Source organism: Taudactylus pleione, unplaced genomic scaffold, assembly GCF_031769625.1.
Source record: "Taudactylus pleione unplaced genomic scaffold, aTauple2 ptg000493l, whole genome shotgun sequence".
Lineage (NCBI taxonomy): Eukaryota > Metazoa > Chordata > Amphibia > Anura > Myobatrachidae > Taudactylus > Taudactylus pleione.
In genome coordinates, this window is record NW_028284895.1 from 349,641 (window position 1) to 365,281 (window position 15,641).

Below are 15,641 nucleotides of genomic sequence, written 5' to 3' on the forward strand. Positions count from 1 at the left end.
TATGTTGCATTATACTGCACAGTACTATGGTGTATTTTGTTATTAATATGGTACATTATCATGCATGCACTAGCAGTATTTACCATATGTACATTTTCAAGGGCCCCAGACCATGCACTCTCTAATGGTTAGCCAAGCCTCTTTGGAGGCTGGCCACATCCCCTCTGGAGGCTGACCACACCCTTAAGTATGGGCCCCTATCACTGCATTACCCCGGTGGGCCCTTCATGCCCCAGTCCGACACTGCACGCACTAGCCCTGTGGTAGGAGCAGATTAAGATGTAATGTTTCAATATGAATACGGCACCGCGCACAAGACCTATGGTAAACACTGACAGAATACTGTTTGCCTATTTGAATGTAAAGTGTGATGCTGTCAGTGTATCATGGGTGACTACATAAGATTAATGGACTACGGCTTATGTGCAGGGCTCCTGACAATGGCAGGTGTCTGTGACTGGTATTAAAGTATCTGTCATGTAGGATTAGTGATACGATTCTGCCTAATACAAAGCGACCATTGACGCCAACAGGAGAAGCCTCCTTAGCAGCCGTAGGTAATGAGCCTATTAGTGTCAATGTCGTCTCAGGATTATACTTCTAGATCTCAAGTACAAACTTATTGTGTCGGTGGCTTCACATTTAACCAAGATATTCCGTCTGTGCCGACTCATCGAAAAAAAAAAATCAGGAATACAAAAGGAAATGATGATCCGAATCTGGAAAATGCAGCACAAAGAGGTAACTCTATTATACGTTTAAGTATCTTAACTGTACGTTGTATTTGTGATTTAGCATTTTAGTGCTAAAACACTTGACGCATGACCTTAATGTACTACTACTATGTGACCCAATGGCAGCAGATCGGAACCACTTGGATTAGTTCTACAAGCAAAGTTCTTTTCCAGGACAATCCTGGTTTTTTTTTGTTTGTTTGTTTGTTTTTTTGTTACGTTTAAAAAAAAAATTCCAATATGCAACCTGCAATTTCCTGAACCAGAATGTGATTGCCTAATGCACCCAAATAGGGGGTTCCTAACGTTTTTCATCCAAAACACAAATTATGTCTAGGACAGAGGTTCCCAAACGTTATCTTCAAGGCTCTCCCAACAGTTCAGGTTTTAAAGATATCCGTGGTTGAGCACAGGTGGTTACTTCAAATTGACTGAGGCACTAATTAAGTCACCTGTGCTCAACCATGGAGATCTCTAAAACCTGAACTGTTGGGGAGCCTTGAGGACCGCGTTTGGGAACCTCTGGTCTAGGGGTATATTTACTAAAGTTCAGGTGTTTAGAAGTGGAGATGTTGCCCATAGCAACCAATCAGATTCTAGCTATTATCTTGTAGAAGGTGCTAGATAAATGTTAAGTAGAATCTGACTGGTTGCTGTGGGAAACATCTCCAAAAACCCGCTCTTTAGTAAATATACCCCTTGTAGCCCATGGTTTCTCTTTCTTAATTAATGTTGGACTGTTGTCTACAAATTAATCATATCATTTTTAAAATATAATCTTTGGGAAATTAGGAATTTCTTTTACATAATATTAAAAATAAGTTATTAGTATACCGACTGGTAGCAGTCACTCATTTTGAAATTGGAAGATGGAAGACGGCGCGGGCTCACCTTAAATGGCCTCAGGACACATGTTTTGGTCGCAGACCTTAGGATAAGTACCCCTGACCTAGGTTATCTGAATTATTTAGAATAGATTCAGGTTTCTATTGTTATAAGGTTTTTTAAATAAAATAAAAAAAAGTTTTGTTTTTTTAATTCTCATCCCCATGTGGTCGATTTGGCAATTCAGTTATTTGCCAATCATTACTATATTTTATTATTATTCTAAATTATTATTATTATTGTGTTCAGATGGATCAAAGGGCTAGATTCAGACCCGCTCGCTAGATGCATATGCAAATTTCATCAAGGCAAGCGATCGCACGGCAAGGCATTAGCACGCCCACTATGTCTTGGTGTGCGATCACTCTGTGTATGCAGATGCCCACAGCCTGTCTTAAGACGCCCACCTGCGCACGTCATCTTCAGGAAGTGTATGCAACCATCGGTAGGTGACGTGTACTATGACGCTGCCTCTTAATTATGCATGCCTCTGAAATGGCGTTGAGACACTCGGGCACACCTGCGTTTGTACCTCCACACTCCCCCGTTTCTAGCGGCCAGCCCCTGTCACCACCCACAAATGGCTTCTCCTGGCACTCCTTCTGCAGGACTGTCTATGGACAGCGAGCGTACACTTCCCGGTCGCTCGCACTGGTTCGCACACGTGCATTGCAATGCATATGCATGCACAGAATGCAAACAATCAGCTGACTGCATGCGAACGCATCCTAGCGAGCGGGTCTGAATCAGGTCCAAAGCCAGCCCATCTGAATTGTGATACCCAGGGCTTGACTGGCATATTTAGCCTGGAGGACAAGCACAAATCTCTGGGTTATGATTTAGGGCACATACCCAAAAATCATTGTGATGGAGAAATTTGTGTTTTCGCTGGCGATAAGGCTTGTTTTCCCTTTGCCCTGCCTATAAATGTGCTTACAGCTCAATAACTCCGGAACCTATATATTCATTTCTATTACTCTGTATTTTAAACATAGAAATCAATAGAGAAATCCTGGGAGTAACAGGGTATTGGTGAGCATGCTTTGTAACGTGGGCTTCTACAGTATAAGCGAAGAGCACATTGGGCAGACATTACAGTGGTACCGCCAGGAAGTATGGGCTCCAACTATCCCAAGTTTGTTGAAGCAGTCTCAATGCATGGTCCTCAGAAGTGCAAGGGGGTGTTACTAGATTGTCTCCGGGGTGGGGTTGATGAAGATAGAGGGTGAGGTATATTTTGTCCATATTTTACTTATTCCTATGTTAGGAGGTATGCATTGTGTTATACAGCATTGTGGACCCCAGTTGGCTGGCAGAGCTAATAGTAGAAGCAGTCTCCACCCTGTTTGTGTCATGTAGAGTGAGGCAGCATTGGGTCAGACCCTGTATAACGGCGCCGGGCACTGTTCTATTAAAGAGCACCATGCACAGAAGAATGTGCTGAAACAGCAATGTATGTGTGCCAGCTGGAACTGAGCTGGGTGCACAGGGGAGGACTCTGGACTGGGATGTGTGATGATAATAGTGATTAATGATGTTATTGGCAGAGCTGTATTTAGATTAGGTGCTGGCCATAGTATTACTATGATAGTAAGTGTTCTAGATCATTACCTCCTGTGCACATCATATACTCATGTATTGTGTATATGATCTGCAAACCGTCGCACATCTTTTACAGTCAAATCGCAGGATTTAGTAACATGCGCTTTGGAGGATGAAACCGCATGTAATGTCTAGTCATTTGCAAATCTCCAAATCGCAGGTGTTCTTGGCCAAACCACATTGTAAAAAGCGTATGTGATTTGTTCTGTTGGGTGCCCAGCCATAGCAAGTTGTGGTGTGACTGCTCTGACAGGACGGGTGGGTGCCACCCTGGCAGACTCACTTGTAGCTGTTATATTTGGCAGCCTTGGAGAGAGATAAAGTGGTGAAATTGCCCAAAGCGGCCAATCAGCTCCTAACTGTCATTTTTATAGAATGTGCTTGTTAAATGACAGCTACAAGCTGATTTGTTGCTATTGGCAACGTCTCCACTTGTCCACCCTTTAGAAGCTTTGATACATCTCCCTTTGAGAGAACGATGATGCATAGAGGGCCTGTTGTAGAGTGGAATGTGCACTTCTGTCTCTGTCTAGATTTGGTTAGATACTGTGCTTACGTCTCCTTACACTTCGGTGGAACAGGGAGAGGGAGCACATGTAGGCCAGGTACAGTAAGCGCCTAGTGGGTTTAGTTGGGATTCCGGCGCTCGGGATGACAGCAGTCAGAATACCACCTCTAGAACCCAACCACTGACATCATAACAGTATTAGGGTTAGGGGTTATGGTTAGGGACTAGGCGGAGGGTAATGGTGCATACACACTAGACGATATGCTCCCTGAGCGATATCGTCTAGTGTGTCCCCGGCAGGCTGTGCTCAATGTCGTTCATGACATTGAGCACAGCCGCTGAACGATATCATTAGCGATATCGTTCAGCGCCGGGCTCTCTCACCCATTCCCTGACATGCAGCAACCTGACGAGGTCGTCAGGTTGGCCTGCATGTCAGCCCGATGAACGAGGATGACGAACGACCCGCGGGAACGCGCGTCGTCGTCATCGTTCATCTTTTTTGTGTTAAAAATGGACGATAAAGTGGACGACTGAACGATAACGATATCGTTATCGTTCAGTCGTCCACTTTAATCGCCCAGTGTGTACGCACCATTAGACTGTGGGAGGGGAGGGTTAGGGTTAGGCTGTGGGAGGGGAGGTTTAGGGCTAGGCTATGGGTGGGGAGGTTTAGGGCTAGGCTACGGGAGGAGAGGGTTAGTGTTAAGCTGTGGGAGGGCAGGGTTAGGAGGAGGGTTAGGGTACTTACTTCCAGGCATTGGGATTCTGACTAGCTGGATACCGCTGTTGGTATTCTGACCGCTGGAATCCCATACCCGACCCATGCCTGGGACATAGCCACAGTTGACACAACACAGATATGTATATGCCTGCAGTGGAAACTCTCTAGAGAAGATATTCTATGATATAATACCATAATCTGCATTTTCTGTGGCCTTTATATGAGACACTCATTGGTGATATTTCCCTTTGCATTGTTACAGTATATCTGCTTTATATATTCTATTCTTGTATGAATTCTCTAGAGATGCTGCGGTTAAGCATTAGCTTGTCCTATGATAATATATGCAAACAAGGATTCCTGCTATATGTATATGAATTCTTTATATTACCACAGATCCAACTAATTGCAATTTTGGATTTCTCTATGTTATATAACAGGTATGAATGGTAAACCAAAGCTTGCTCTATGTACAAAACCATTTAACAGCTGCACACAATTGTTATGTAGTAACAGATTCAGCTATAGTGCAGTCCTGTATTGGATACATTTCTTGCAACACAGCGAGTACAGTTATTAATGTTCAATACATTGTATTTATACAGGACATATTTACTACATAATTGATTCTACTATCAAACATAAAGGCTGGATTATGTACAGAAACTTTTGGGAACATACTTTACATGTATTTATAAATTTTATATGTATTTTTGTTGTGTTAATTAAATCTCTAGATTTCAGTGGTTTATTATAACTCCATTAAATATTCACACAAGGAAAACATACACTAAATCCTACTGCTATCATCTACCTGCAGATACCACCTTATTCCCATATTTGCTAGTGCATCTTTCTCACTTGACATTGACTAACATTTGTTAGATGACGAGCAGCAGAATTTAGAAAACAAACTTACCCTATCTTACTATACCGTACTTAGGGCCTGATTCAGACCCCCTCGCAAGCGGGTCGATGGTCCCCCACTGCGCATGCACCGCCTCCGGGGTGCGCATGCGCGAAACCCGTCCAGCGACGGCAGCTCCGTCGCTATGGGTCTCGCTACAAGACGGGGCAGCTGTCGATGGTGAGTGACAGCTCGCCCCGTTTTGTAGGCGGGGAGGGGGGGTGGCAGCACAAATGCAGGCATTCCCTTAGGAACGCCTGGTGTTTGTGGGCGGCCTTACTGACTAGTGATGTCAGTAGTGGACTTGCTGCTCCATTAGAGCAGGAAGTCCATTCGGGCTTGCGGGAGCCGAGACCCTACCACAGGGTCTCGTCGCAAGACCGATGGTCGGGATTATCGCGATGGACTCCAGGCCACTCATACAAGCTGTGGGAGGTCACCCACAGCTTTGTGAGCAGGAAGGGGGAAGAAAAAAAAAACACGCCCTGATTCAGAGTGATCGCTCGCTAGCAGTTAGTGGCTCTGAATCAGGCCCTTAGGGCCTCATTTACTAACGAGTTTTATTACCAAAACGAGTGAGAAATTTCACTGTGTATGGTGCTCCAGCCAATCAGCTCCCAACTGTCAACTGTTTGAAAAATGATAGTTGGGAGCTGATTGGCTGGAGCACCATTTATCATACACAGTGAAATGTATCACTCGTTTTGGTGATAAAACTCGTTAGTAAATGGGGGCCATACTATCTTATTCGGCATGTAGTAAAGTTGATAACATTGAGAAGCAGGGGCATATTAAGAGAGGAGGGGGCCTGTTTTCACTCACCATCCGGGGCCCCCTCTTCTCTCTCCAGCGGCCGAGGCGACAGGTTCAGTAGACTTCGGGCACTAGTCTGCTGCGTATGCATAGGACACTGGTAAAATGGCAGCGGTGGCCAATTCTCGGGCATTTGTATAGCGCCTCTCCAGCAGACATGGGACTTCGGAGAGGTAAGTATTAGAAAGCATGGATGCACCGATTATAGATACACCCCTGTTGAGAAGGTTGACAATAGGGACAGCATTATGTCAAACACGGCCTATTGACATAGCAGTAATGTGATGAAAAGCATTGTAACTGCCCTGTTCAACATACTGTAATTCTGGGCCTGATTCAGCAAATATCGCAACTGCTAATACGCACGCAAACAGCTGATTGTTGCGTCCTGCGCATGCATATGTTTTGCAGTGCTCTTGCACAAACCAGCCACTGCGATCTCAGTGGCTACACCGACCGATCTCAGAGAGATTGACAGGAAGCACCATTTGGGGGTTGTGATGGTCGGGGTGTTGGAGAAACGCCGGCGTATCAGTGCATTTGAACGCCGTTGCATTGGCGTGCATAAATTAGCCCCTGCGATGGCATACGCAGCATGAGTACTCACTGCGTGCAGGAAAGTTAGCAATTTCTAAGTGAGTTCTGAGCTGCCGTAATTGTGCGAGAGGCTCTGATGTACTTCAGTGTTACTGATGTTTTTGATGGATTGCAAGGTATTACGGATACGCGAGAGGGCAAGTGGGCGTCTGCATGTTGTCCGTGCGAGTGCTTTGCGAATGCAATGATTAGCGTACTTTTGCAGCAGAACTGCGTGCGTGATTGCAGCCATCGCATCAGCGATCCTTGCTGAATCAGGCCCTACTCCCTATTGCTATAGTCCACATTCTGAATGTCAGTAATACATACCGATCACCCAGCCAACAATAGCAATAGTGACATGTCTACATACAAGCATGTCTGCCTACTTACATTCCCAGCAAGTATTATTAGTCTGTTATATTGAGGAATTTATACCTTATATACTTACCTGGTGCTTTTTATTACTATGTGTGACTATTGTCATCTGCTTATACCTTTCTTCAATTGTATTGTTTATTTTGTCGATTTAGGGAGACCACGGAAGGGTGACAAAGGTAGTTGCACATCTGCACTTTATTAGTTTTATGTTGTGTTTTTATCTAATGAACCTGTGTATGACTACAAAGAAATGTTAAGCCTTAATCAAATGAGCTACCATTGTGTCTGAAAGAGAGTGCCCCCTACAATACCAGTGTTTGGAACGCACCCCCTTAATTAATTGATTATTGCAAGAGATTATTTAATGTGGGTGGGGTTCGTTCATTTTTCTAGTTTGAATCCAAATTTTCTCTCGGACGGCTCATCCAGCTATATTGGGCCTGATTCAGAGTTAAACACAAACCTTGATGGTTTACGCACATCTCCAATATTTGGAAAAGGATCTGTATCGCGCACATGCAGAAATGTGTCTGCAACAATTGTCTCAGGGCCTGATTCAGCAAGGGACGCATGCGAGAGATCGCACGCACTTGGCCGCTGCGTGTATATTGCTAATCAATGCATCCGCACAGCATCCGCAGCACAAGGATGCAGGTGCGCAGCGCTACATAATGCGTCCCCCTTTAACCTCTGCCTACGTCCATACTGATGCGCAAGGCTGAGAAAACATCGGGAACATCGAGTAACATCGGATTCATAGGGAGTTCATCATGACTTGCTTCCCGCCCACTTCAAGGGTTCAGCTGGCAGGATGCGGAAGAGTCACCCGCTTTCTCGCAAATTTGAAAGTCTTCTGGAAGTTGCGGGAGAGTGAGCAAGTATGAGTTATATTTCTATAGTGCATTAGTCATCCAGGTACTCAGTAGGGAAATCCGGTGGCGTTTTGTGGTTGAGAGATAATGCAGGCAGCCACAATAAGGGGACGAGGTGAATCATATTATATTGGCTCCACCCACTCTGTGTGATTGGGCGATTCCCATCATCACACTACGGTTTCACCTATTTGCCTTGGAAGTGGGTGGAATGAGAGAGGGTAACCTGAGAGAGAGCAGAGAAGTATGGCTGATGCTCTATGCAGTAATAGTACCAAAGGAAATAAAACACAAAAAAATTGTTTTTATTTGGCGATATTATTTTATCTAAACTTAGTTGTCACAAATTGGGAGTAATTTATGCATAAAACTGCTGCAGGAATAAATATCAAATTTATGCCCATATGCAGAGGAATAGCCATAGCAAGATGTGTGCAGGTTAGTACCTGTAGCAAGTGGGCCATGATTTACGCCAGGCATACATCATGTACACATTACACTATTATGCTTCATCTGATCTTCATAAACCTCTGTAAGGCAGCAGTAGCAGCATAATATATGACTGAGCAATGAAAAATGCGTTAATCAGCATCAGTGGTGCAGTCATAATCAACCAATCACAAGCACTTCGCTAACACCGGAGACCAGAGATGAGCGGGTTCGAAACTCAGAGATCTGAACCCACCTGAATTTTGCAGATCCGAGTTGGATCCGAGGCAGCTCGGGTTTTCCCCGCCTGACTCGGATCTCAAAGCGAGGCAAAATGTCATCATCCCGCTGTCGGATTCTTGCGGGTTTTGGTTGGTATATAAGATTCAGCGCTCGACGCCATTTTCATTCCGGCTGTGGAGAGTGAAGAGGAAGCAAGGGAGGGGCTGTGCTCTTGTTGTCAATAGCGGCTGTGCTGTGCTGTTGCTGACTTGCTGTGCATAGGGGCTGGCTGCTGTTGTCACTTGTCATAGGGGCTGGCTGCTGTTGTCACTTGTCATAGGGGCTGGCTGTTGTCCATAGGGGCTTTGTTGTTGTCCACTCTATAGCTGTGCTGCAGACAGAAGAGGGGGGCTTCAGTGGCTTCTGTGTCCCTGCAATCCATAAGGGGTGCTGCTGTGTTGTCCAGGGGGTGCTCTGTCCATTAGGGGTGCTCTCCCACCAGTGTAAAAAAATAAATAAAAATGAATCAAAGTGTTTTATTTTCTGTGTGTGCACGTTAGCCGCACTTAACAATGTAGCTGCGCAGGGGTGCTGCCTGTGTTGTTTATCAATGGGCTGCTGCCTCGTTCAGGGGTGTTCTCTCCCCCAGTGTAAAAAAAAAAAATTAAACAAAGTGGTTTTTTTTCTGAGTGTGAGTGTGTGTGAGCGCGTTAGCCGCACTTAACAACAACGTACTGTACCTGTGGCTGCACCAATTATCAAGTGTCAACTATTCTTACTTCAGCCAGTGGCTGCACCAATTATCAACTATCAATTCTTCAATCCTCAAGGGGTACCCCAACCATCATCTTTGCACATTCCTCAACTTTATTTATCACTCAGTTTTTATTCCGCCTAGGAATCATGACAGCCAGCTAGCTGGATGCAACCTTTTGGCCCTTAACTAGAAGAAAAAAAACAATATTGTGAGCTGTGAGATGGTCAAAATTGACTGGAAATGTAATGTTATTGAGGTTAATAATACTGTAGGAACAAAAACAGGCCCATTTTATGTGATTTTAGCTGTTTTTATGATTGATTTTAGAAAACAATCCAGATCCAAAAACAAAAAACAAAACACGGAAAGGCGGTTTTGGCAAAACCAATCCAGATCCAAAACCAAAACACAGGGGCACATCTCTACCAGAGACCCCTCATCATATGGCTGTCTCAGGCTTTTATTCACCTGTGTACAGCCCTCATCTGCGAACCTGTCTTTTCTGTACACAGACTAAGTTGCACTGGGTCTCTCTACCGCAATTTGCCAGGCGTAAGTGCCAGACTCAAGCAAATGTGCATGTCCTCAGTGTGACTTCATACATCTGCAGACATAGAGAAGAAGGGTAAGTGGTGAAATTGCCCATAGCAACCAATCAGCTATACAGTATTTTATAGAATGTACTTGATAAATGATTGCTAGAAGCTGATTGGTCGCTATAGGGAACTTCTCCACTTGTCTTCTTTAGAAGATTTAATACACCTCACCCTAAAGTGTAGCACCAAAGAGATTTACAGGCCAGTCAGCCATTCTGTCACTCCACACTCATCTCCTGAAATAATCTGTGCTGCTGTGAACATTTTCATTTAAAAAAAGCAATCAGCGCCTAGTACTCCATTCTAATAAAGGTGATCATATAAAAAATATAAATATACATAAAATTGTGAAATAAAAATAAGGTTTCTTCCAGCTCATATATTCAACAAATATATTTTATTGACATAATGGCATATGCATGTGTCCATCACTAAAAACATATAAAGTAAAACTGAATCAATTTAAACTGAGCCTCTCAGAAATAATAAAAGGCAATATAAAGCACATGAGGGAAGAGGGCCCTGCTCGTGAGAACTTACATTCTAAAGGGGAGAGGCAGACAGACAGAGGTGACACAGATGGGGTAGACAGTGAGGAAGGAGCATGGAGCAGCAGTTTAGGATGAGAGCTGGAATGCTGTGAAGAAGTGGGTGAAAGCCCGTTTGAAATTTTTCAGATAGATGGAGAGTCTGATAGTAGGAGGTAGAGAGTTCCAGAGTCAGGTAGCAGCACAGGCAAGATCATAGAAGCGGAAGTGGAAGGAAGTAATTAGTTGGCATGAGAGGCGGCGAGCATTTGTTGAGCGACTTGGTCGAGCAGGAGTGTGAAGAGAGATGAGGTCAGAGATGTAAATATGAGAGAATTGGGTGAGGGCTTTGTAAGCAAGTGTGAGAAGTGTGAATTGGGTTCTGCAGGGGAAGGGGAGCCAGTGTAGGACTTGCAGGAGACAGGGGGAAGATGTAGAACATTTGGAGAGGAAGATGAGCAGCATTTAGGACAGATTGGAAGGAGGGAGGCAGAAGTCAGGGAGGCCAGATAGGAGGAGGTTATAGTAGTCCAATCTGGAGGTGACCAGTGAGTGGATTAGTAGCCTCCAGGATGAGAAAGGGTCCTGGATATATTTCTGAGCTGGAATTGGCAGGACTATCAGAGATACTGATACTGATGTGTGGCTTGAAGGAGAGGGAGGAGTTAAGGATATCTCCAAGACTGCACGCTTGGGGGATAGAGGAGATTGTTGCGCTGCCGACAGGTAATGAAATTTTGGGAGGCGAGGTTAGGATATGATCAACTCAGTCTTAGACATATTAAGTTTAAGAAAGCCCTGGGACATCTAGGAAGAGATAGCAGAAAGACAGCTGGAAATACGAGTGAGGAGAGGTAGATCCGAGCGTCATCAGCAGAGAGATAATATTGGTGGCCAAAAGATCCGTTAAGCTCACGGATGTATAGAAGGAGAATAGGGGAGGTCAAAGAACAGAACCTTTGGGAAAACCTACTGTTAGTGGAAGTGTGGGGGGGTGGAGTCATGAGATGAGATGGAGAAAGAACGGTCAGAGAGGTAAGAGGACAGCCAAGATAGGGCAGGATCATGCAGACCAAGGGAGTGTAGGATTTGCAGCAGGATAGGGTGGTCCGCAGTGTCAAAAGAGAAAGAGAGGTTGAGAAGAATGAGCAGAGAGTTGTGGCCCTTGGATTTGGCAGCAAGGAGGTCGCTGCTGACTTTAGTGTTGGCAGTTTCTGTGGAGTGGAGAGGATGAAAGCCAGACTGAAATGGGTCAAGCAGGGAGTGGGAGGAAAGAAAGGCGGTAAGGAAGTAGTAGTCAATACGCTCAAGGTGTTTTTATGGCAAAGGAGAGGAGAGAGATGGATCGGTAGTTGGAGAGAGTGTTAGGTTGAAGGGGGCATGTTTGAATGCAGAGAGGACAGTTCCTTATTAGAGAGATTGAAATAATGGGCAAGATGGGAACAGGCAACAGGGGAGAGGGAGTGGAGGAGGCAGGAGGGTATAGGGTGAAGGGCGGAGGTGGAAGGGGTGGAGGTCCAGATGAAGGCCATGACTTCTTTTACAGATACTGGGGAGAAGAATTCAGAGTTAGTAAGATGGATGTGGAGGCTGGGAAAGGAGGGGATGGAGTGCTGAGGGTCTGATGGGATGAGATGTCCTGACGTATGGGGTCTCACACTGTCCTCTGCACCACATAGCACTTTGTCAAAATATTTATTGCTAAACAACAATGAACTCTGACTTCTCTAACCAGGACGCTCTGTGCTATTGAACCTTTGTCCTGGAATTAATGCCCTTTAGCCGTGCCCATGTGATCTCTTGTGAGCACACTTTGAATAGCATTAATGACATTGTACTTGGGTGCACTGCTAATTAGTCAGAACAGAAATCATATGACTGCTGCTGTGTTTTGGGGGTCAACCAGCAACAACTATTTTATGCATAGAAAAAAACCCTCCAAATCTAATCTCCATGCGGCCGGCGGGTAACCAGGCGTGTAAAACAAAAATATTTTCAAACTGTTACTCGTCTGTGAATTTCGCTTCGATGTTATAGTTTGAGCCAGGAATTCAAAAGGTTATTGCAGAATTAATGAGTTGCAGAGTGGAGCTGTTTTGGGGGTCACAATGACGCGGCATTTGACCTCACAGTGACAGTGGAAGTAATTTTTCCCACAATTTCATGTTATGTGGATTATAAACTAGACTTTAATGGGTAAAACAGGTGCCAGACTGCAAGACAAACATTTAGCAGCTTTTTAATATGACAACTCTTATACTTTGATGTTGGTGGACAAGTTAACATTTGTTTTTTACCATGTTGTGTTGGACTACTGCCTAACTTTGTAAATAATTGTGGAAATGTAGGTGCTCATTGTTACGTGTTGTAAGCGCATTTCATCGAGGTAGCACAAATTGTATTTACAGTATTGTGTGTGCTTTTTTTAGAACCATTAGAGTGGCATTATCGATTGCGGTCAACCCTCTTATCATGATTAATGTGCTGCAGGGCGGCACAGTAGCATAGTGATTAGTATTGCTACTACGAAGCAGAGTTTGTATGTGCTCCTTGCCAGTGTCGGATTGGGCATGAAGGGCCCACCGGGGGAATGGAGTGACAGGGGTCCATACTTAGGGGTGTGGCCAGCCATAACCATTAGAGAGTGCATGGTTGGGGCCCCTTTAAATATATATAGTAAATACTGTTAGCACATGCATGATAATGTATCAGATTAATAACTGCAATGGATTGTATAAAATACAACATAACTTGAGCAGTATAATGTAACATATGTATAATGTATAATATAATGTATAATATAATGTAACATATGTATAATATATAATATAATGTATAATATAATGTAACATATGTATAATGTATAATATAATGTATAATATAATGTAACATATGTATAATGTATAATATAATGTATAATATAATGTAACATATGTATAATGTATAATATAATGTATAATATAATGTAACATATGTATAATGTATAATATAATGTAACATATGTATAATGTATAATATAATGTATAATATAATGTAACATATGTATAATGTATAATATATAATATAATGTATAATATAATGTAACATATGTATAATGTATAATATAATGTATAATATAATGTAACATATGTATAATATATAATATAATGTATAATATAATGTAACATATGTATAATGTATAATATAATGTAACATATGTATAATGTATAATATAATGTAACATATGTATAATATATAATATAATGTATAATATAATGTAACATATGTATAATATATAATATAATGTATAATATAATGTAACATATGTATAATGTATAATATAATGTATAATATAATGTAACATATGTATAATATATAATATAATGTATAATATAATGTAACATATGTATAATGTATAATATAATGTAACATATGTATAATGTATAATATAATGTATAATATAATGTAACATATGTATAATGTATAATATAATGTATAATATAATGTAACATATGTATAATGTATAATATAATGTATAATATAATGTAACATATGTATAATGTATAATATAATGTATAATTGAAGTGCACAGTCTGGAACCTGATTCCTGGAAGAGTGAGTGGGGCCTCAGGCAGTGGGGTCCTCCGGGGGTTTCCCCTGTACCCGTGTGGGCCAGTCCGACCCTGCTCCCTGCGTTTGCGTGGGTTTCCACTGGTTGCGCCAGGTTTCCTTCCACAATCCTAAAGGCATACTGGTGGGTTTTTAGCTATTGGCTCATGTGTGCGCCTGCGGGTAATAGATTGTGAGCTCCACTGGGTTAGGGACTGATATGAACACACATTCTCAGACTGCAAAGCACTATATAAAAAGTCTGTAATCGTACCTAAAGAATAATAGTAAAAATAGCCATTAATACAAATAATAATGGACACATGACGTTCTGCAACATTCAAAGAGCTCTATAATTTACTGTCAATGTATAATGTACAATGTATAATTTACTGTCAAAGTATAATGTACAATGTATAATTTACTGTCAAAGTATAATGAATAATGTACAAATGACTATCAAAGTATTATGTACAAATGCAGAAATCAGCTGCAGCAGAGGAGATTGATCATCGCTCTGTATGTGGGAGAGAAGGGGGGGGGGATAGTGCACGTGGGGACGGGGGGGGTCACCCTCGGGGGTAATCTGCTAACCGTGGGAGTGGGGGATAGGCAAAATAAAGTAATATAATGCCGGACGGGGTGGTATATAACAATAATAAAAAATAATAATAATTGTCTATAAAACAGTGATTCTTTCACTACAAAGTGGGCGTGGGGGGTACTGTAATTAGGAATTATGTATTCTGCCAATAGGGTGTGGGAAGTGATTTTATAATGGGGGGGCCTACGGAGCCACCCCTAGGCATATTGTTTTTCAATAAAATATATAAAAAATATTTTCAAAAATAGTCTTTAAACTAATTTAAATTAAAAAAAACCACAGGAAATCTGCCCAGATTTGCCTGGAAAAAATCGTCAGGCCAGTGGTTAAAGTACAAAGTATACGCAACTATCAATGTATAAACCGACTATCAATGTATCATATACAATGTATAAGCGGTATGCAGTTGGGAAGCCGGCGGACCTAATCCCGACAGCCGGCTTCCTGACTGCTTAGGCCCGGCGAGGGTTAAATGACAGGCGTCTAAATCTAGACGCCTGTCATTTTACCGGCGATGGGAGACCGACGCCCGGCATCCCGATCGAAGTGATGCTGGGCGTCGCTGCGGACAGCCGTGGGGGGGAGGGGGAGTGTTAGGTTTAGGGCTCCCGGGGGGGACTTTGGGTTAGGCACTCCCCCAAGAGGTTAGGGTTAGGCTAGGGGGAGGGAGGGTTAGGGTTAGGCACCCCCGGGGGAGGTTAGGGTTAGGCACCCCCCGGGGGACTTAGGTTTAGGCGGCGGGGAAGGGAGGGTTAGGTTTAGGCACTAAGAGGGGGATTAGGGTTAGGCACTGGGGGGGAAGGTTAGGGTTAGGCACCCCTAAGGGAGGGTTAGGGTTAGGGGGTTAGAAATAGGTTAGCTAATACTTACCTTTGACGATCGGGATTTCCTCCTCTGCCGGCCTCCTGGTATCGGG

The 15,641-nt window shown here is 43.1% G+C and overlaps 1 protein-coding gene across 2 annotated transcripts in view; it reads left to right on the forward strand.

The window, feature by feature from the left end:
- The first annotated feature begins 693 nt into the window (after positions 1 to 693).
- NDRG1 (N-myc downstream regulated 1) overlaps positions 694 to 15,641 on the forward strand; it is a 107,635-nt gene continuing 92,687 nt past the window's right edge. Inside the window, exon 1 of one of the 2 annotated variants that reach the window (XM_088449704.1) lies at positions 694 to 741. In XM_088449704.1, coding sequence (XP_088305830.1) covers positions 706 to 741 — 36 coding nt within the window. In that variant the 5' untranslated portion in view covers positions 694 to 705. The remainder of the gene's footprint in view (positions 742 to 15,641) is intronic. The other variant, XM_088449703.1, reaches the window with a different exon arrangement.